This window comes from Engystomops pustulosus, chromosome 8, assembly GCF_040894005.1.
Source record: "Engystomops pustulosus chromosome 8, aEngPut4.maternal, whole genome shotgun sequence".
Classification (NCBI taxonomy): Eukaryota; Metazoa; Chordata; class Amphibia; order Anura; family Leptodactylidae; genus Engystomops; species Engystomops pustulosus.
In genome coordinates, this window is record NC_092418.1 from 18,782,598 (window position 1) to 18,806,941 (window position 24,344).

A 24,344-nucleotide genomic window follows, 5' to 3' on the forward strand; every position below is an offset into this window, starting at 1 on the left:
CTACCAAACTATTAACATTTGTTGAGATGTTTTTGAGAAGATTCCACGAGTGCAACCGCAATACACAACTGTCTGACCTTAAAATTGACGGAGGTGTCTACAACTCCATGATGCTATCCTGTGGTGTGAATTAAACTTTTTGGAAGAATCCTCTATTGTTCAATGTGACCTAATAATTCTTACACTCCACTTGAAAGTTGTGAGCCTAAACTTAAAGACATGGCCAACTGTGACCACATATCATGTAGGCAACCACTTAAACCACAAAATAAGAGGGTTCGGCTAGAGACACCACCGCCTGTGCCACAAAGCCAAATCCATAACAAGGGCCTATGTACTATTATATATCATTGGTATAGGCCTCCTCATATAACAAATATAGTATATATAATAATATAAGGCTGGAAAAAGACGCAAGTCCATCGAGTCCAACCTTATATGGGACCGTCTATACTCTCTCAAAGCATTGAACCTTCCTACTGTCATGCCCTTGCCAATTGTTTGATCAAACACCACCCGCATAGGACCTTGCTCAGATTTTTTTTTATTACTTGTGCTTGAAGTATTGGTCTCTACACCATCGGTATATATAATGTTCACTCTGATATAAATACATATTACAATAGTAAAAAAAAATGCCCAACCTAGTCATGTGCAAGTCCACAAGTGAGCAAAAGTGATTGTAAGTTTACAATAGCTAATAGCCATTTACTCCCTACCATTGTTTTCAAGGTTGGGATTGGACATAGTTGTCCTCCCGGTAGAGGGATGATACATCATCCCCTCATGTGAATGCCCCATTTCATCATATAAAAGATAGAATTCCAATCAATGGAAACGTCAGTCCCAGCCAAAGTTTTGGCCGGTCATCTGGTAAAACTTCATGTTGTATGGTCGGTAGAAGTCCTGAAGACGTAATAAAAGTGTCTTATCTATATCAGGATGTGGACGACCCTTGGATTTGCCTAGACATCTTGGCTTGCTACTTCCTTCTGGCTTCTTCAGACAAGGAAATCCCTTGGTTTTGTTGAAATAAAAATGTTTATCGGTTATAACCCTCTTTAGCCCCAAAAAGTCCTGAACTCGGCCCATCTCCCCGGCGGGGTCACTCACGAGTCTCTCCCCACTGACAAAAAGGAATTTTGAAAGAGGGAAGTACTGGAGCCAGTTCTCTAAGTGCTTAGCATAGATGCCAATACGGATGGCGCTCCAGGTGGTATCAATGGTCCCCAGGCTGCTGTTCTTGAAAGCCAAAGCTTGGAAGGTAGGCAAGGATGGCGTTTTTGACAGTGTCTGTGTGTAGTCAGAGATGGCCCTGGTCACTGGATTCCTGACCACCACTATGAGCTTTGTGTCCTTGGACATGTTGTAAATTCGTCTCGGTGCCTCTGGGGTTACGAAGTAACTTGGAGTCTTCTCCATCGTAATTTGTCCTTCTAAAGTCCGAGGCATTAAGTTCCTAAAAAAAAGAAGAAGAAACAACATATGTTAGCTTCAACCTGATATGCACATAACATACAGACCCTGATGTATAAAAAGTGAGGAAAACTGCACTAAGTGCAGGGCGGGCAGAAGTGTGCAGCATCTTTTTTAGGTGAACCTTTAACATAGAGCGCAAAAACTCCGACTAAGCACTAACACGCCCCTTTAAGTGCACATTTCTTACTGTCTTGTCAACAGCCGTGACACAAAACTGGTGCGATTGTGGTCTCACCTCTGGGGAGTCCAAAACTACCGATTTGTCAATCCAAAGTAGCTGCTTAAAGGACAACTGAAGAGTTGGCCCCTACGTGCTACTATTTCACTTTGACTATGGAATTGTGACTCAGCATAAGTATCTGTTTAAGGGGTTCTGTGTTCTGGACAAATCCAAACTTAAATCGGTCCCCTGAATAACAGCAGATCATCAAGTGCCTATTTGCTAGGAACCCTGACAATCAGGTGTAAACATGAGAAGTGTCACATCTCCCTGCAGTGCCACCACAGGTGAAAGAAGGTATTACTTGGTGCCCATTCACGTCAATGCATTCCTGTGTAATGCATGACTGAAAAGATCTTCTATAGCGAGACACTCTATGACCAAAAGATAAGGGTCCTGAAAAGGGGGCCCACTATATAAAATGTTTTTTCCCTTGCAAATAACTTTTGAGCTGATTGTTTTCATGTTACATATTTCTTTCCTTTGATCCAGCTGTATGGGGGGGATGGGGGGGGGGCTGACAGTGAGGATTTTCTATCCTCTCCTGGAGTTTCCTTTAAAGTGAACAAAGAGATTTAACTTGACATTTATTAAAAAGGCAAAAAAATAAACATCAAATGAAAGTCCAATAATTGTCCTTTTCTGTCAAGATGTTCTATTTTCCATTTGGTGGTTTTTCAGATCTTGGGAGAACCCAAGTGCTAACAATATGTCCTCCACAGGGGCTGCCTTCCAGATTTGTAACTTCCTATTACAACAAAATAGTCAAGTCTGTGCGATTTTATCTACACGCCCAATAAAGCTTTGCCAAGGTAGCTCAAACATTAGGGTCACGATTAGCAAAAGATAATGGGGCCCATTTACTAAGGGTCCGATTCGCGCACTTACGTCGGGTTTCCCGTCAATTTCTGATTTGCCCTGAATTGCCCCGGGATTTTGGCACACGCGATCGGATTGTGTCTTTCACGTGACAGAAATTGGGGACGTGGCCATCGGACAACCCGACGGATTCAGAAAAACCGCGGAATTAAAAAAAAAATTGTGTCGCAAGATCAGCACTTACATGCACCGGTAGGTGAAGAAGGTGAACTCCGGCAGACCTCGGCGCAGCAGCGACACCTGGTGGATATTGAGCGCATGGACCTTAGTGAATCCCAGCAGACCCGAATGAGCGTCAGAGAACACACCACTGGATCGCGACGGGACCGGGTAAGTAAATGTGCCCCAATATCATGAACAAGAAAAAAATACAGATCCAGGGAAAAGGCGCAAGAGATGATACAGACGGAGCCACGCAGCAGACGCATCGCACCACGGGCAGAATATAATCCACTGTACAAGAGTCAAAAATAATTAGTTATAACCTCTAAAAACACAGAGGAAATTGTGGAAACCGAACCTGTGTATGAGTTAGAAAGAAGGATCTCCACAAACTCGTATATTTTAACATATAAAACTTATAAATAAATATAAAATGAATGTTTTACCAAGTGTGAGAGGAAAAAATGATGTAAAAACCGGGTGATATAAGATGCCCCTGTGCACACAAGTGTATAGATAATGATTTCCGGACAAGGTCAATTCAGGAAAGATTTAGCTGCTGCACAGAAGAAGAGCCCAGAAGAAGAGATGTGTTTTGTATTTATAAAAATGATTAAACTAAAGTGCTGTATATTCACTTTCTGTCGCTCCTGGGACCTAAGAATAGAGAAGACCTGGAAATACTGACTGCAGCCAGATAGAAAATTTGTGGAAATAATAACCTACACTGGGATTTCCTGCTGCAGCAGCGGAGGGTACAAGACATTTTAATCGTTATCTTCCTGTCCTTCTCCTCAAGTAAACCCCAGAACTGTTGTCATCCAATACTGAACCTGTCATAGATACTGCAATTATGTCTGCATATTATTTCCAAGACTTATCCACTCTATAACTGAAGATACAAGTGGTATAATATACAGAAATATTATAATCGTACCATGCACCACTTACAAGAATATAACTACTTTAATACTGCCCCCTATGTACAAGAATATAACTACTATAATACTGCCCCCTATGTACAAGACTATAACTACTATAATACTGCCCCCTATGTACAAGAATATAACTACTATAATACTGCCCCCTGTGTACAGGAATATAACTACTATAATACTACCCCCTATGTACAAGAATATAACTACTATAATACTGCCCCCTATGTACAAGAATATAACTACTATAATACTGCCCCCTATGTACAAGAATATAACTACTATAATACTGCCCCCTATGTACAAGAATATAACTACTATACTGCCCCCTATGTACAAGAATATAACTACTATACTACTGCCCCCTATGTACAAGACTATAACTACTATAATACTACCCCCTATGTACAGGAATATAACTACTATAATACTGCGTTCTATGTACAGGAATAGAACTACTACAATACTGCCCGCTATGTACAGGAATATAACTACTATAATACTGCCCCCTATGTACAGGAATATAACTACTATAATACTGCCCCCTATGTACAAGAATATAACTACTATAATACTGCCCCTATGTACAGGGATATAACTACTATAATACTGCCCCTATGTACAAGAATATAACTACTATAATACTGCCCCCTATGTACAAGAATATAACTACTATAATACTGCCCCCTATGTACAGGAATATAACTACTATAATACTGCCCCCTATGTACAGGAATATAACTACTATAATACTGCCCCCTATGTACAAGAATATAACTACTATAATACTGCCCCCTATGTACAAGAATATAACCACTATAATACTGCCCCTATGTACAAGAATATAACTACTATAATACTGCCCCCTATGTACAGGAATATAAATACTATAATACTGTCCCCTATGTACAAGAATATAACTGCTATAATACTGCCCCCTATGTACAAGAATATAACTACTATAATACTGCCCCCTATGTACAAGAATATAACTACTATAATACTGCCCCCTATGTACAAGAATATAACTACTATAATACTGCCCCCTATGTACAAGAATATAACTACTATAATACTGCCCCCTATGTACAAGAATATAACTACTATAATACTGCCCCCTATGTACAAGAATATAACTACTATAATACTGCATCCTATGTACAAGAATATAACTACTATAATACTGCCCCCTATGTACAGGAATATAACTACTATAATACTGCCCCCTATGTACAAGAATATAACTACTATAATACTGCCTCCTATGTACAGGAATATAACTACTATAATACTGCCCCCTATGTACAAGAATATAACTACTATAATACTGCCCCCTATGTACAAGAATATAACTACTATAATACTGCCCCCTATGTACAAGAATATAACTACTATAATACTGCCCCCTATGTACAAGAATATAACTACTATAATACTGCCCCCTATGTACAGGAATATAACTACTATAATACTGCTCCTATGTACAAGAATATAAATACTATAATACTGCCCCCTATGTACAAGAATATAACTACTATAATACTGCCCCCTATATTTTGACACATTTTCTTGTAAATTGTCTCGATTAATCTGTGATAATTCTGATTTTCTTTTTCTCACACTGTTTGCCTCCTGTATTTTTTTTCTGTGTATTTTCGTCACTTTTAATAAAACTAGCGCCATTATGCAGTGACCTTACGAAGTGTCTTCTGGAATGTGCCGCCTGCAGGTATCTTCAGCACGGAGCCCGGCACACAACCTGCAGAAGAGCTGACATTAAACCATACAGGAATCCTCCTGCGTCCTGTGGAGCCTTTAGCTATCAGAATCCTGGATCCACATACAATCTGAAGCATCAAGCAGAGTTTTTGTCCATTTTATAAGATCAGCCTACCGGTACTTTTCTATTTTCACACTTTACTGACTTCTCCTATTCTCCAACTTTTGAGATAAATAAAAAATTTGCATTATAAATTCTTTTGCCTTTTATTATTACCATAGATAAATGAAAATAATGAACAAAAGAAGAAGAAGAGTCGGGTCACTCACCAAAAATCGTGAAGGTTTATTGAAGCTGGTTGAGGCAGGTAGAGAATTGCCGGACACGCCACAAACGACGGACCGTTTCGCGCAACAAGCGCTTTTTCAGGTCTAACAGACCTGAAAAAGCGCTTGTTGCGCGAAACGGTCCGTCGTTTGTGGCGTGTCCGGCAATTCTCTACCTGCCTCAACCAGCTTCAATAAACCTTCACGATTTTTGGTGAGTGACCCGACTCTTCTTCTTCTTTTGTTCATGATTCATATGTTGCTTAGAGTTCTTTTGCTAAAGTCGGAGAGCACCACCTAGTGAATATTGCAGACCCATAGCATGACAAGGTGCAATTTATATGTGGAAAGGACGTAGTAGCCTGCCATTTCTTCCTTTATTTTAAATGAAAATAATATTTACCTTAATTTTTTTTCAATGTTAAAAGATTCTTTAAGAAATGGCGCATAGCAAATGTGGTGCCAATACACAAAAAAGGATCAAAAAGCAATCCTGGAAACTACAGACCTGTGAGTCTAATAACGGTTGTTGAAAACCGTTTGTTTGTTAGAGATGCTATCCTGGAATATCTCACTGTACATAACATTATAACCCAGCATCCGCATTGAATTTATGAGGGATCGGTCCTGTAACTAATCTGATCAACTTCTATGGGGATGTAAGTTCTAGACTGGACGTGGGGGAGGTTGTGGATGCTGTGTATCTGGATTTTTCCAAGGCGTTTCATACAGTGCAGCATAAAGGGAACATCTGTGTATTCAGGATAGAAATTGGCTTAAGCTGCATTCACACACATGTATGGGGGACGTATATACAGCCGATATACGTCCCCCATACACTTCTATGAGCTCACGGCCCTGTACAGTGCTGCACACGTGCGGCACTGTACCGCTCCATAGCCCGTAGAAAGATAGAATGATAGGACATGTCCTACGTGATACGGTGCCGTGTGCTGTATACTCCTATGGAGAGGGGCAGGGGTGAGTAATAGGAGTACTACGGTACAGCAGGCATACATTGTCTGAATGTAGCCTAAGTTATAGAAAACATTTTCCGATTGGGTTAAAGTTACCTATGGGATTGAAGTTACCAGTTAAGTATTGAGCCCCCTTCTTTTAAAAACTTTTATTAATGACCTTATAGAGAGTTTACACTGTTAAGTAAAAATCTTTTCAGATACTAAGCTCTGTAAAGTAATTAATACAGAGGAGGATAGTATGACAAATGATACTATCATACTGTATTTTTTTTGTAAGAGAATCCATAGACCAAAACAAAAATCTCTCGGTAAAGTGGTTCTCCAGGATTACTATATTGATGACATATCCATAGATTGGTCGTATCCATTGGGGCTGTGACTTTACCACCGTTGGGCTCATGGTCTTGTTGCATCTTAATTCCTTTCACGTGAATGGGACTGATATGTGATCCTAAAAACAACCACTATACAGTGTTCTGCTAAGCAACATGCGAAGTAATGGCACAACTTTTCTGAACACTGCCGTCTTTTAAAACAGCTGGTTGAAAGGGGTGCACTATCAGACCCCACCATCATTATACTTTTAACCCTTTCTAGTTTACAAAATCCATTTCCATACATCCTAAGTTTGTGTTCAGGATGGTTACATTCTATATCTGGAGAACCTGCCCTGTCCTATGTTACAAGGATAACCAACTAATTTGATTAGAAACTGTGTAATGCTTCATTTCTCCAGTAGTGGCGCTGCAGGAAAGTTTAACACTTACTGTCTGGTTTCACTATAGATCACCGGAGGTCCAAAACTCTATGATCAGCCTATAATCTAGGGTCCAGAATTAGAGCCATGTGCGTACTGGAGAAACCCATGAAAGGAGCACATTTCTTTACATCTACTATAGCAATTTGGCCATGAAGAAGCTTTTGTTCTTATAGGATTCATTTTCCTATAATATAAGATTTAGATCAAAGGGCGGTGCTCATGTAATGACCTGCTTTATAGATGTCTTGCCGAGCACTCGTACACTTCTCCTGCATTTAAGGGAATAGGCCAAGGTCTTTCATGTTTAACAGCAGACATTATAGTTTGTAAAGTAAAGTTAAGGGGCTTTGTACGTTGTTAGACGGCATCTGTAGAGCCCTGTTCATAGGCTTTTACTAGAAATAACACAGGTGGTCCGAAGGTCCATAAAATACGCCCTGCTCTAAAGACCCTAGATGGCACAGCTTCCATGGATCATACAGTGCAAAGGAACCAAAGGGCTAAATGGGTCCACCACCCTCTTTTGAAGACAACCATTCCTTGCACAGGCGGTCCCCTACTTAAGAACACCTGACTTACATACGACCCCTAGTTACAAACGGACCTCTGGATTTTGGTAATTTATTGTTTATCCTGGTTCTTATGACAACCCAACATTTTTAAAATCCAATTGTCACAGAGACCAAAAAAAGTTTGACTGGGGTTACAATGGTAAAGTATACAGTTCTGACTTACATACAAACTCAACTTAAGAACAAACCTACAGAAATATCTTGTACGTAACCCGGGGACTGCCTGTACATGTAAATTTTATGCTATACTATACCTCAATGTGAAGGTTCTACAGCAGAGATGACACCACAAGTGTCCACAATTACTGCCTCATGTGTAATGGCCAAGTTTGTTGCCTTAACATTGGTAAAGTTAACCAACCCACTGTCCTCTTTGCCCTTGTCTAAGGGAACCACTCCAACACCAAGGACTTCTAGATCCTTAATGTCGAACGGGGAATGCCAACCCAACCAATCCCCCTACATTCCTACGGCCTGAGATTTGATTGGCCAAACCTAGAAACATCACTGTATCTGAAATGTTGGCCATATTGGAGTATTAACGGTTATAAGAACCACCTGCAAAAATAATTTGGGAATAATTAGAGGCTCAGTTCTCGGGAAGTTGATTCGGGTGTTCCATATTTTCTTCCAAAGTTCTACAAAGGTCCATTGATGATCGGGGTCGGTCAATGGATGCTCTACTGGGTTTACAGGCCTCTCTATTAGTGTTTAAGCACAGCGTTTGGCCTCAACACACTTTTCCTATTATTCCCCAAATTTTTAAAAGTTTACTCTTTATTGGTAACTCAATACAGGCAGATTTTTCATTGGTGCCAACAGGGACAGAAGTGGAAATCGGATCCAAAGAGACAGAAAAAAATAACATTCCTACACAGAGAGGCCGGGACCAAAAATAGGAGAGTTGTTAAAGTTATACGAGGATTGCAGCAGAAGTCCTGGACGTGACTGGATCTAGGAAGTTGTGCATTCAGCATGGTACTTAGGTATTTGGAATGGAATTTTTTTGTTGAATATTTATAAGAAAAATTTTAAAATGATCAATAGTGAACTAGAACTTACAAATATTCTTTTCATTAACTTATGTCAGTTTTACTTGCCGCTGTGCAATTGATAAATTTAACGTTTGTTCTATTAAAATCTGTCTACCTGTTCAAAAGGAATAACCCCCAAAAGTTCATATGTGAATTAGCGCCTACTATTCAAGAACTTTTTATTTATAAGCTCTTATACCTTTTTATCACCCCCACATCCTCATAGACTGTAAGCTCTTGTGTCACCCCCTCATCCTCATAGACTGTAAGCTCTTGTGTCCCCCATCATCCTCATAGACTGTAAGCTCTTGTGTCACCCCTCATCCTCATAGACTGTAAGCTCTTGTGTCACCCCCTCATCCTCATAGACTGTAAGCTCTTGTGTCACCCCCTCATCCTCATAGACTGTAAGCTCTTGTGTCACCCCCTCATCCTCATGGACTGTAAGCTCTTGTGTCACCCCCTCATCCTCATAGACTTGAGCTCTTGTGTCCCCCCCCCCTCATCCTCATAGACTGTAAGCTCTTGTGTCACCCCCTCATCCTCATAGACAGTAATCTCTTGTGTCACCTCCTCATCCTCATAGACTGTAAGCTCTTGTGTCCCCCCCCCCCTCATCCTCATAGACTGTAAGCTCTTGTCTCACCCCCTCATCCTCATAGACTGTAAGCTCTTGTGTCACCCCCTCATCCTCATAGACTGTAAGCTCTTGTGTCACCCCCTCATCCTCATAGACTGTAAGCTCTTGTGTCACCCCCTCATCCTCATAGACTGTAAGCTCTTGTGTCCCACTCATCCTAATAGACTGTAAGCTCTTGTGTCACCCCCTCATCCTCATAGACTGTAAGCTCTTGTGTCCCCCCTCATCCTCATAGACTGTAAGCTCTTGTGTCCCCCCCTCATCCTCATAGACTGTAAGCTCTTGTGTCACCCCTCATCCACATAGACTGTAAGCTCTTGTGTCACCCCCTCATCCTCATAGACTGCAAGCTCTTCTGTCACCCCTCATCCTCATAGACTGTAAGCTCTTGTGTCCCCCTTCATCCTCATAGACTGTAAGCTCTTGTGTCAACCCTCATCCTCATAGACTGTAAGCTCTTGTGTCCCACTCATCCTAATAGACTGTAAGCTCTTGTGTCACCCCCTCATCCTCATAGACTGTAAGCTCTTGTGTCACCCCTCATCCTCATAGACTGTAAGCTCTTGTGTCACCCCCTCATCCTCATAGACTGTAAGCTCTTGTGTCACCCCCTCATCCTTATAGACTGTAAGCTCTTGTGTCACCCCCTCATCCTCATGGACTGTAAGCTCTTGTGTCACCCCCTCATCCTCATAGACTTGAGCTCTTGTGTCCCCCCCCCCTCATCCTCATAGACTGTAAGCTCTTGTGTCACCCCCTCATCCTCATAGACAGTAATCTCTTGTGTCACCTCCTCATCCTCATAGACTGTAAGCTCTTGTGTCCCCCCCCCTCATCCTCATAGACTGTAAGCTCTTGTCTCACCCCCTCATCCTCATAGACTGTAAGCTCTTGTGTCACCCCCTCATCCTCATAGACTGTAAGCTCTTGTGTCACCCCCTCATCCTCATAGACTGTAAGCTCTTGTGTCACCCCCTCATCCTCATAGACTGTAAGCTCTTGTGTCCCACTCATCCTAATAGACTGTAAGCTCTTGTGTCACCCCCTCATCCTCATAGACTGTAAGCTCTTGTGTCCCCCCTCATCCTCATAGACTGTAAGCTCTTGTGTCACCCCTCATCCACATAGACTGTAAGCTCTTGTGTCACCCCCTCATCCTCATAGACTGCAAGCTCTTCTGTCACCCCTCATCCTCATAGACTGTAAGCTCTTGTGTCCCCCTTCATCCTCATAGACTGTAAGCTCTTGTGTCAACCCTCATCCTCATAGACTGTAAGCTCTTGTGTCCCACTCATCCTAATAGACTGTAAGCTCTTGTGTCACCCCCTCATCCTCATAGACTGTAAGCTCTTGTGTCACCCCTCATCCTCATAGACTGTAAGCTCTTGTGTCCCCCCCTCATCCTAATAGACTGTAAGCTCTTGTGATCAGGGCCCTCACTCCTATTGTTCCATATGACTGTTTGTAATGTAATGTTATATTTGTATTTGTCCCCTATGATTTGTAAAACACTGCATAATTTGATAAAAAATAAACATTATTACTATAATAATACTGCACTGAGACACCTCCAGGGAAAATAGTATGTTACCGCCGGGGGTCATATCTTTTGAGTGGCTGGACAGATTTTAGTAAAACAGGCGCCACCTGGGTGTGACATTCAACATTTGTGGCTCATTTACTAAGGGTCCGAATCGCGCACTTTCGTCGGGTTTCCCGAATATTTCCGATTTATGCTGCATTGCCCCGGGATTTTGGCGCACACAATCGGATTGTGTCGCATTGCCGCTGGCTTTCACGCAACAGAAATCGGGGGGCATGGCTGTCAGACAACCCAACGGATTCGGAAAAAACGCAGAATTTAAAAAACGATTTGTGTCCCAAGATCAGCACTTACATGCATCGGGAAGAAGAAGGTGAACTCCGGCGGGTTCACAGCCTTAGTGAATGGCGGCCCGAATCCTCGTCGGACAACGCACCGCGGGATTGCGACTGGACCGGGTAAGTAAATGTGCCCCTTTGTGTTTGGTAAAATTGATAAATGCGAAATATGTGTATGAATGTAATTTATTGTATATGTGGTTTATAGTATTTGAATGTAATTTCCATACATTAACATAAATTTATATTTTTATTATAGGGGGTCTTATTATTATTTAAAACCATAGGGTTCACATACTTTCTCTATGTCATTCAGCGCACCAGGCCCGTCTGTCTGAGAGGTAGAATCGCCATAGGACTCCATTGTCCGTCCACAGCTCCAGCCTCATATGGACGCATTGTATCGTCTGAATATTGTGGCGAATGGCTGTGGTGCATTTTCCGCACATTCCATGTGCCAATCATCCATTATTCCCGCTCCGCACTTAGCATATGTTGTTATTTCTGGGTGTGAGGGCAATCCCCCTCACTCGACACTCAGCGATTGTACTGAAGGCTGCAGCAGGGGGATTGGGCACGACCGCACACTGGGCCATAATGAGAAAATTAACCTCAGACAGGTCATCCAAGGTGCTGGCAGTGCCAAGACGCGGCTCCTGACAGCCCATTACCCACACAAAGTCCTAATGGCGCTTCTGTGAGACCCCAACTCCTGCCAGATCCCAACGCGCTCCTGGAGAGAGGTGGGAAAATGCATCTGTTACACATCTCCTTCTCTGTCCTCCATACAAAACAAATAAGCGCCACCAGCAGCTCCGGCCAAAACCGTTTTCCCCCTTGGCAACAGGAACTTTTCTGTAAAACTTTTAATTACTTTTTTTAACTTTAATTTACTATTTTTTTGTGATTTTTTTTATATTCTTACCACTTGAAATTTTGTAAAATTAGACATAATATTTAAAAATTCTCATTTGTGGTCTCTGTCTCATTTTTCCGGATTATAATTGCCTTTAAGACGTGGATGCATATGCTAATGACCTTCCTTAATGAGGAAATGATCCGTCTGGAATAAAACCCGCTCCCGCTGACTTCAAGGCATTTCAATTAGCAACAGGGGAGATGGGGGGGGGGATCATTTTCATAACATCTCCCCTTTGCCCCCGTCTCCTAATTACCACCCGGATCAGAGGCGTCTGGTGCCAGGTAAACTGGGAACGCTTCAACTGGTTTTATAAGCGGAGCACAGGCTGACGGTTTATCCCTCACCAGAGGACCATAAAGTCAAGTCCCTGTTCCTGAGGATCTGGAGCGGCATGCTGGAGACACATGGAAAAACGAACTACATCTTATGTGTAATATTTATTCGAACATGGTGGAGTAAAGCCCAAAAAACACTTAGCCACGAATGAGGTTCCCCTTAAACAGAGCCATCCTTGTTCATAGGTTGTATTTGGTAAAGCAGCTACAGCTCGTTTTAACCTGTAACTCATTTATGTTTCCTCTGCTTTGCCCAGCCCTTCCCCTCTGCTCAGAGTAAAAGCTGTTGAAGACTTCTGGTTGAATGCTATAGCAGTCACTCAGAGCAATTGGAGGGGCTGTACATCAGCTTGATACAGAGAGCTAAGAGCACAGCAGTGCGAGGACACACCCCCTGTCTATAATCCTGGAATAATAATCCATATTTCACAGTTCTGCTTCTACTTACAAAATTTCTCCAGGGCCAACACCTAACACTGTCTAAAACTACTGTGAGATTATCTTTAAGGCCATGACTACTGAGCCCACTAACCTTGGAGCAAAGCTCAATGCCCCTTTGAGGCCCATGTAATAAACAAGTGACACATCTGGTAGCATGAAGTATTGCAGCTCAGCCTTTGACCATTAAAATCCATCATGATAAACCAGGGTCACTTCCGTATAGATCCAGGCACCAAGACTGGGAGAATTCTCTTATATTTGTTAACCATGGCCTCCTTCCTTCTAAAATCAACTTTTGAAATTATACTAATTAACCAGAAGGCCCCTCCATGCTGTAGCTTCACAGGCTATTACATTGTGCATGAGCGCTTTTCCCCTCCCAGTGAAGTGCTGAAGGAGCAGAGGGGAATGGAGGGGTAAGACACTGCAACAGCCAGTGAAGCAACAGCACAAAGGGACTCTGGTAACACCTCTAGAGCCCTTCTGGCTCATTAGCATAATTTCAAAAGTTGATTTTTCGAAGGTAGGAGACCATGAATAACAAATGTAAGAAGATACCACCATCACGGTGCCTGGATCTATGAGTAATGTCCCTGGTTTATCCAGGCTTGATCTTGATTTCCTTTCGATAATTCATAATTAGAAAAAAAAATATAGCACCATTAACATAGCATGTAACATAACCAAGTGAATATATACAGTTATATTGTTAACCCTTCTATGTTAAACCTTCTATTTAGCCATTAGATGTATACAACATTGTCCCCATTCACTGACAGCAGGCAGATATACTGGAAATGGAAACATTTTGTATATTTGTGGCGCTTATCATTATGTAATAATTACGCCTTACAGACACATGACCGGACCATCCCTTTAATAAAGGCGCTCCTGGAGCAGGGACTAATTACACTTCTGTAAATCACCACAGTCCATATGGCATCACATGACCCGACGCGTCGCCTTCTGTTACTTCTCCCCCGTTGGCCATAAATTTTGGCACAAGGTCACCAAATAGTCAATTTTTGCCCGACACTCTCATAATGTGAATGTGTAGTGAGCCATAGTCAGGTAGAGGCAGAACATGGTGCGTCAGCCAGGTACCCCCGACCGTCCCCCAACAGACCCCAGAAGTGAATTAATCTCATTATCCGAGAGTGTACATAAAAGCTAATTACCCTGGATACCAAGCGTTACCGCTCTCTTATATAAACTATGGGAAAATCCTCGAAGGGACGGAGGGGGAAGGTTCATTAAAATATGATTTCAAAGTAGGTTAGGTAAAATATGTATTTCATTAAGAGAGAGCTCCGGCACCATCCTAGTAGCGGTAATTATCCGCCCGCGTGGCCATATGTCCGCTTTTACTGCTACGTTTATGGCGGGATGCAAATTAAATCGCAGTAATTTAAAAAATTTTAGTTTTTAATCAAGTTTTATTAGCAGTAACAAATGATCTTTATACTGGGTATATGCCAATATCCACGCTGTCCTCATATGGATGCAATAGAGGTGCAGAGAGGGTGGTCTGACATTAACAAAGACCCCTCCGCTCTATCTGTAAAGCTGGGCCTGGATAAGGGGTAAATCATTGCTCGATTTGGGTTCTAATGGTGGAATGTGCTGCATACACAGATAAATGGCGCTATATAGGCAACACTTAACTCCCAATGCCAATTTTTTTGATGGGGGGTAAGTTGAGGTGTAATTAAGAGAAAATAGAGAAGAAGGAGTGTAATGGTCTATACCGACTATAGGGGGTATTGTGTCATTTACATCATTGTATATCAAAAAAGAAAAAAATTAATGAGTATTTTATATTAATAGCTGAGGAGCTAGGATTTAGTCACCGGGTCACATAGGCCTCATAAAGATACATTGCCCCTGCTATCCCCTCCCCTTCCTTTTTGTAGCCCCTCCCCTTCCTCTATGTGGCCACTCCCCTGACAGCGAGTCCAGTGTAATCAGTTTCATCAACAGAGTAAAAAGTTAGAAAAAAACCCAAAGTTTTATTCCGATCCCCAGCGGGACATGACCACATATATAGATCAGTATTAAAGGCAATACATTAAGAATAGGTGGATTAAGCATAATTTTATCGCTTCACTAGACAAAAGGCGCAGTGAATGTCCCCATTAACGGCACAGTCATTACTGGAGGGCAGAGATTATAACATGGCCCCTTTTATTATAAGTATAAACCCCCTGGAGTCTGTAATTTACATGTGTAAATGTTTAACAGCACTTCATTAAAGGAAAGGAGGCGACTACTGGAGAGGAAGTGCGGCGAAGAACACAGAGAATTTATACTGAATTTACCAAAAACGTTCATTATAGTATATAATATAACCGCATCATGGAAAAATCAGACGATACAAAGGGCTGAAGAGTTTCTGATTTTTTTTCAGAATTTTTAATGAAAAAGAAGAGAAGAAATTTTAATATAATTTCTCCATTGATTTCCAGTGCCACATACAAATTCTGTGTTGTCCAAGATAAAAAAAAAATGACCAAGTTAGGAATAGATAAAAGCTAAACAGATGGGGCCCATAAATCATAACTGGGATGTATAAAGAAAGGGGCTTATTTACTAAGGATCTGCGATCGCACTTTCGTCGGATTTTCAAAGTTTTTGGGATTTGCGCCACTGTGAAAGGTATTTAGCATTTAGGATTGTTTCCCATGCAAAGGGATTGTGGCGCAGCTGCGCTGCTTTCATGCGACACAAATTGGGGGATGGGCCGTCGGATCATCCGACTGATTCCAACTGGGCGCGGGATTTAACATTCAAATTGTGTTACGAGCCATGCAGAAAGGGGGCATAAGTGGCGGCTACAGAAAGGGAGGCATAGTTGGGGGGGGGGGGGTTGCAGAAAGGATCATAAGTAGGGCTACAGGCAGGGAAGAGAATATTGGGGGCTACAGAAAGGAAATATGAAGTGTGTGGGAGGGGGGACTACAGAGAGGGAGGCAAAGAAGGGAGGGATGAGGGGGACGGCTACAGAAAAGTTGTTTGTGGGGACTACCGAAAGGGGGCATAAGGTGTGTGTGGGCTACCAAAGATAAAAAGGCAATGCGCTATGTGGAGGCCACTAAAGGTCCATACTAGTGGGTGGGATTAGGAGAAATACATTTTGGTAAAGGGGTAAATGTAAGGGGACCAGTATAACCACATACTGCAATGTCCACCAGTAAAACGTCTACCATGGGGGCCCAATCATGTCAGGTTATGCCACTTTATATTCTTCCTATGTGGCCTAGCTCATCCCCCTCTTAAATTTATATCAGACCAATTTTTTTCCCTGTGTGTTCTTAGTTATTTAAGAGATTTGTTAATTCCTATCAACAGAAAAATTGCCCATTTGCTGAAAATGATTTTGTGTGATTAGGTGCGAGGATTAGAGGAGCCGCTCATCTCACAAATGTTGATTATGACCCTCTGGGACGGCATCCATGGTGTTTTACAGCTGCAATACAAATTAATTCTATAATAACCCCCGATCTATCTTCCGTAAGCTGCGAGTGAAATCACCAGGAGCTTCTCTTTAAATACAGGTCCCCTCTGTTCAGCGCCGACACAATCAAACCTGCTGACAGGCTCCATAATTCCTGCCTCTTCCTCAATCAGCGCATGTTATGAGAACTCCATCATAAATCCCCGGGGACAGGAGTCATTTCACTATATTTGTATAGATTTCATCCTGATGCAGATTGATACTCTCCACGCGTCTCATTTCCTCCGGGCAGAAGACACTTTTGAGTCTACGAAGTTTCAGAAAATATGTATCATTCAAAAATGTTGAAAAATTAAAAATAATAAATAACAGTAAAACGAGGCAAAGCTTCGGAAAACTCTCATTTAATATAAAGTTATCAGAGTTTATTCGTTGTCTCAGGGGAGGGGAGGGGGATTTTATTGACTACAGTCACTGCACTTTTCCAAAGTAATGAAGTCACATGATACAATTTAGTCACATGACTAATATAAACCCCTTCAGCACCATCACCAAAACAATTTAGCTTATACCCATAATAGACAATTTACCCGGCACCTCCAGAAGGATCCCAAAATAAAACGGTAGACGTCACGGAGTCCATGAAGAGTGGGAATCCACATCCACCAGGCTCCATGTCATTGTAGATAAAATGCCAGACAAATATCTATAGATAGATAAGAGCTAATAGATACACAGATACATCAGTAGATTGAAGTGGGTCCCTGTCCTCACATTTACAGCAGTATAATCATGAAATGACACATATCCATTCATTTGTTCTGTGACGTGTCAGCTAAGAACAGAGCCAGGGATTGTTCCGTACACTAGCCAGCTCCAGATGTTATATAAAGAATATCATGTATCTCCAGGCTCACAAATGAAATCCAAGCATCACCCTGGAGAAAGGAAGGTTCTGTGCGGAGTATAATCCAGGGCCACGCACAAGATAGAGTTTCCTAGTAAATTCCTTCTATAGTAACACTTCAGGTTTCTACACAGCAAAGAACCAGCGCAGGATCTGCCTGTGGCTAAAGGGGAATTCTTAGGGGCAAAACTGCATATCTTCATCCTACCTTACATTCCTCAGATACATAGAGATACAAGATAGTTAGGAATTAGATAGATAGATAGATAGGAGATAGATAGATAGATATGAGATAGATAGGAGATAGATAGATAGATAGATAGATAGATAGATAGATAGATAGAAAATGCAAAGTCCAAAGCAGCACAAGCCAGTAGTTAGAGAAAGGTGTGGGTTTTAGCACCGAAACGTCGCTGTGTGATGGAATAAAAGTTCACCACTTTTCTACAATTCATTGAGTGCTGCCTCTTCACTACGCATAGATAGATAGATAGATAGATAGATAGATATGAGATAGATAGATAGATAGATAGATAGATAGGAGATAGATAGATAGATAGATAGATATGAGATATGGTAGATAGATAGATAGATAGATAGATAGATATGAGATAGATAGATAGGAGATAGATATGAGATAGATAGATAGATAGATAGATATGAGATATGGTAGATAGATAGATAGATAGATAGATAGGAGATAGATAGATAAGTTCAGGAAAAGGCAGCACTCCGTAAGTAGTGTCAAATAAAGTGGGGTGTCTTTATTCCATGAGCAACGTTTCAGCTCCTTGCGAGCCTTTATCAAGCATGCTCAGGGCCGCCGATAGGGCAGTACAACTGGTACTGCCCTATGGGGCCCGGACTCTAAGACACTAGGGGGGGGGGGGCCCGGCCGGTGGGGTAATATGCGGTAATAGTACGTCAAACTTCTGGCCCCGGCTCCTGAATGGAGCCGGGGCCAGAAGCTGCGGGTGTCGGCTATATATTATAGCCGACACCCTCCTCTAACACCCGCGATCGGAGATTTCTCCGATCGCGGGTGTTAACCCCTAACACGCCGCGGTCGCGCTGACCGCGGCGTGCTAGGGGCATTTAACAGGATTCGGACCCCCCCGCGGCGCTTACCGGGGGGGTCCCGCTGCTCTGATCGCAGCCCCGGGACTGCCGGTGCCCGGGGCTGCGCGATCTTCTTCCGGGTGCCGGGTCCGTGCCTCCTGGCAGGAACCGGCTGTGACACACTGAGCATGCGCAGCATGCTCAGTGTTTCACATAATACAGTGTAATACATCTGTATTACACTGTATTAGGTGAAGAATAGCTTGAACAAGTGATCAGTGGATCACTTGTTCAAGCTAACCTGTAAAAGTAAAGAAAAAAAAGTTAAAAACACTGAATAAACACAATTTTTAATAAAAATAATTAATTAAATAGAGTTAAAGTCCCCTAAACACAAACATTCCCTATACACATCTAATAAAGTAAAAATACCTGAAAATCACCAAAACCCCCCACATATTTGGTATCACCGCGTCCGTAACAATCTGTACAATAAGTCAGAAACATTATTGGACCCGTACGGTGAACGCCGTAAAAACAAAACCCGAAAAACTCGCCAAAAATATAAATTTTCATAAAATCCCTTTACAAAAATGTTCTAAAAAGTGATCAAAAAAAGTTATGTGCCCCAAAATGGTACCAATTGAAAGAACAACTCAACACGTAAAAAATAAGCCCTAAACTAGCTCTGTCAACCAAAAAATATTAAGGTTAAGTTCCCGAAAAGATGGCGATGCAGAAACAAATAAGATTGCCTCTGTATTAGTTTTTCTCCAGTAAAATTGTAAAAATAAATGAAAAACTATATAAATGAGGTATCACCGTAATCGTAGTGATCTATAGAATGAAAATATTATAGTATTTTTAGTGTATGGTGTACGACCCCCAAAATATACAAAAAAAAGAAACCCCAAATTGACAATTTTCTTTTCCTCCATACATTAAAGAGTTAATAAAATCTCATCGAAAAGCTATAGACCCACTTAAATGAAGTATTTGTAAAGTGCATCTCATGTCGCAAAAAATAAGCCCTTAAATGTCCAAATTGCCAAAAAAATAAAGATTGTATAGCCAATAAAAAGTGACAATGCATAATCTGCTCTGAATGGCGCAGCTCCCCCTCAATGCCCTGGCGTGTGCCCATACAGCAGGTTACCACCACATATGGGGTATTGTTATACGCGGGAGAGATGGGGGATCAAATTTTGAGGAGCGTTTTGGAATTTTATCCACTGAGAATTTGTACATTTTATGAAAAACACATTAATTTAGCCAAATAAAATGTAATTTCGAAATTGCATCCGATTTTGTTTTAACCCCTGTAAACCAATTAAAGGGTTAACAAACTTCATAAAAGTTGTTTTACGTACGTTGAGGGGTGTAGTTTCTATAATGGAGTAATTTATGGGGTTTTACTTTATTTAGGCCTCTCAAAGTGACTTGAAACCTGAGCAGGTCCCTCAATAGCAGGATTTAGCTTTTTTTATGAAAATGTGAAAAATTGCACGTGATGTTCAATAGTATGACTCCTATTGGCAATCTACCAGAAGAGTGTGCCTTGTCGTAGCAACAGGCCTCAAACCCTGTTTGTGAAAGGTCACTGCGGGGGGCAGGAGGCTTGTTCGGTTTTGGGGTGTGTTGGGGCCCAGACACTTTTGCTGTATGGGGCCCCGAATTTCCTGATGGCTGCCCTGAGCATGCTTGATAAAGGCTCGCAAGGAGCTGAAACGTTGCATGCTTGATAAAGGTTTGCAAGGAGCTGAAACGTTGCATGCTTGATAAAGGCTCGCAAGGAGCTGAAACGTTGCATGCTTGATAAAGGTTTGCAAGGAGCTGAAACGTTGCATGCTTGATAAAGGCTCGCAAGGAGCTGAAACGTTGCTCATGGAATAAAGACACCCCACTTTATTTGACACTACTTACGGAGTGCTGCCTTTTCCTGAACTTATATTATAGTCCCCTGGCCTGGGGACCCACGGTCTGTGCACCCACCAGAGTTGCTTGTGCTGCTCCGAACTTTCCTTTACTAGATAGATAGATAGATAGGAGATAGATATGAGATAGATAGATAGATAGATAGATAGATAGATAGATAGGAGATAGATATAAGATAGATAGATAGATAGATAGATAGATATGAGATCGATAGAAAGCTATACCTTACATTCCTCAGATACATAGAGATACAAGATAGTTATGAATTAGATAGAGATAGAAAGTTAGATGATAGATATGGGTAACATAGAGAGATAAATACAGTAGCTATAATAACAAGATATAGAACGATAGATAGATAGATAGATAGATAGATAGATAGATAGGAGATAGATAGGAGATAGATAGATAGATAGATAGATAGATAGATAGATAGATAGATAGAATGAAGGAAAATTTAGAGCAGCACAGCAACTCCGATGGGTGCACAGTCCGTAAGTCCCCAGGCAGGGAGACTGTAATATAGAGTCAGGAAAAGGCAGCACTCCAAAAGTAGTGTCAAAAAAGTGGGGTGTCTTTATTCCATAAGCGACGTTTCAGCTCCTTGCGAGCCTTTTTCAAGCATGAAAAAGGCTCGCAAGGAGCTGAAACGTCGCTTATGGAATAAAGACACCCCACTTTTTTGACACTACTTTTGGAGTGCTGCCTTTTCCTGACTCTAGATAGATAGATAAATAGATAGATAGATAGATAGATATGAGATATGAGATAGATATAGATAGATAGATATGAGATAGATAGATAGATAGATAGATAGGAGATAGATAGATAGATATGAGATAGATATATATGAGATAGATAGATAGATAGATAGATAGATAGATAGATAGGAGATAGATATGTGATAGATATGAGAAATGACATAGACTATGACATAGATATGACATAGAATACATTAGTCCTCCACCAGTAAGTGGCACTCATTGTATAGAATGATGTTGAGCTGTTATTGAACTCAGTAAGAAGCCTGTCTTGGATTTGCACCTGAGCTCCCCCTGGCAGGCGGTCAGATTTATCTTTTCAACATCAAAGAGGAAGATTTATCAAGGCTTTTATGGTCTGAAATAGTTCCTGGTACACGGACAGGGATTGCAAAGATTACCCCCCTCCTCGAATGTCACCTCCACTCCAAGTGGGGATGGAGGGGGATCAAAGGGGCTGTGCCCGGTGGCAGAGAGGGTCTGCATGTGGCATCCTTACCTCATGCCAGCGCACTAGTTATAGATTATAGGGCAGCTCTTCACCAGGTTGGGCCTAACATAGAATTGGCTGTAAGTGCAGCTAGGATTTAATCAGGAGGGGTCAGGTGTAGAGATGAGCGAGCACTAAAATGCTCGGGTACTCGTTATTCGAGACGAACTTTTCCCGATGCTCGAGTGCTCGTCTTGAATAACGAGCCCCATTGAAGTCAATGGGAGACTCGAGCATTTTTCAAGGGGACCAAGGCTCTGCACAGGGAAGCTTGGCCAAACACCTGGGAACCTCAGAAAAGGATGGAAACACCACGGAAATGGACAGGAAACAGCAGGGGCAGCATGCATGGATGCCTCTGAGGCTGCATAATCGCACCATTATGCCAAAATTATGGGCAACAGCATGGCCATGACAGAGTGACAGAATGAAGCTAGATAGCATCTAAAACATCCAATAATTGACCCTGACACTATAGGGGACGGCATGCAGAGGCAGCGGCAGCAGGCTAGAGAGTGGCATGGCGACATACCCTAAATGGACTCAGGCTTCAAACCAATGGGTGGCAGAGAGGAACCAAAGGAGGTGAGCAAGAAGCGCTCAAATAATATCGGTACATGATAAAAGTTTCCCAGTATATTTTGTGGATTACACAGCAGGGTGGCGACAAAGTTAACATGGAAGCCATGAAAACAACCCAAAATTCTGCCTGACACAGCTCGTTTGATAAGGGGACCATGTATGGAGGCAGTGAACTAGTAGTAGATTAAAGGTGCTGCAGTTAAAACTATGTTAGTTGGATCTTGGCATGGAGCTGGCGCTCCGCTGCCAGGCGAGCTTTCGCCAATCCAAGCCCCTGTCTCTAGGCTACTCCCCAAACAGCACTTCTAAGAACCTTTTGTATAAGATCAAGTGTAGTAGCGTTCTTATAAGTTTGGGATATGGCGGGTGAGGGGAATGTAAACAGATGCGCAAGAAGCGCTGAAATAATATCGGTAAATGATAAAAGTTTGCCAGTATTTTTTGTGGATTACACAGCAGGGTGGCGACAAAGTTAACATGGAAGCCATGAAAACAACCCAAAATTCTGCCTGACACAGCTCGTTTGATAAGGGGACCATGTATGGAGGCAGTGAACTAGTAGTAGATTAAAGGTGCTGCAGTTAAAACTATGTTAGTTGGATCTTGGCATGGAGCTGGCGCTCTGCAGCCAGGCGAGCTTTCGCCAATCCAAGCCCCTGTCTCTAGGCTACTCCCCAAACAGCACTTCTAAGAACCTTTTGTATAAGATCAAGTGTAGTAGCGTTCTTATAAGTTTGGGATATGGCGGGTGAGGGGAATGTAAACAGATGCGCAAGAAGCGCTGAAATAATATCGGTAAATGATAAAAGTTTGCCAGTATTTTTTGTGGATTACACAGCAGGGTGGCGACAAAGTTAACAAGTTTGTTGTGGAAGCCATGAAAACAACCCAAAATTCTGCCTGACACAGCTCGTTTGATAAGGGGACCATGTATGCTTACAGTTCATGCCAGTCGCTGCACTGGCTGCCAGTCTCCTTTCGAATACAGTTTAAAATAATAACCCTCATTCATAAAGCTCTGTATAATGCTGCACCCCCCTACCTCTCCTCTCTTATCTCAGTCTATCGCCCAACCCGTGCTCTTAGATCCGCCAGTGATCTTAGATTAACCTCTACCCTAGTGCGGACCTCCCACTCGCGTCTCCAAGACTTCTCTAGAGCTGCACCAATTCTATGGAATGCTCTGCCCCGGACTATCAGACTAATACCTAACCTCCAAAGTTTCAAACGTGCTCTTAAAACCCATTTCTTTAGGCAAGCCTATAACACTCATTAACTGCATGAAGTTTTAACTCTTCTACTAACCCGTCCTGTGTCGTCCTCCCATCTGTTATCCAGCAACCAACAGGCACCAGACTTCTCTGCAGTCCCATTCACCCTGGACCTGGTATATTAGATGACGGCTGAGTGGTTCAAGCGACAGCAATTCCATTTATTATATTTTGTTCTATTCCCTAAGAAGAATGGCTTGACCATTAAATATTCTTTTACCTCGTGTTACCCCATCATCTTCATAAACCGTAAGCTCTGGCGAGCAGGGACCTCACTCCTGTTGTTCCATACAAATGTTGTGCTCTGTTACATTACATTTGTATTTGTTTCCTATGATTTGTAAAGCGCTACGGAATATGATGGCGCTATATAAATAAAGATTATTATTATTATTATTATGGAGGCAGTGAACTAGTAGTAGATTAAAGGTGCTGCAGTTAAAACTATGTTAGTTGGATCTTGGGATGGAGCTGGCGCTCCGCTGCCAGGCGAGCTTTCGCCAATCCAAGCCCCTGTCTCTAGGCTACTCCCCAAACAGCACTTCTAAGAACCTTTTGTATAAGATCAAGTGTAGTAGCGTTCTTATAAGTTTGGGATA

General features: G+C 42.0%; 1 protein-coding gene across 2 annotated transcripts in view; it reads right to left on the reverse strand.

Annotated features, from left to right (window-relative positions):
* Nucleotides 1-511: 511 nt before the first annotated feature.
* HS3ST6 (heparan sulfate-glucosamine 3-sulfotransferase 6) overlaps nt 512-24,344 on the reverse strand; it is a 51,304-nt gene continuing 27,471 nt past the window's right edge. For both annotated transcript variants that reach the window (XM_072119974.1, XM_072119973.1), the window contains exon 2: nt 512-1,459. In XM_072119974.1, the coding sequence (XP_071976075.1) occupies nt 841-1,459 (619 nt within the window). In that variant the 3' untranslated portion in view covers nt 512-840. The remainder of the gene's footprint in view (nt 1,460-24,344) is intronic.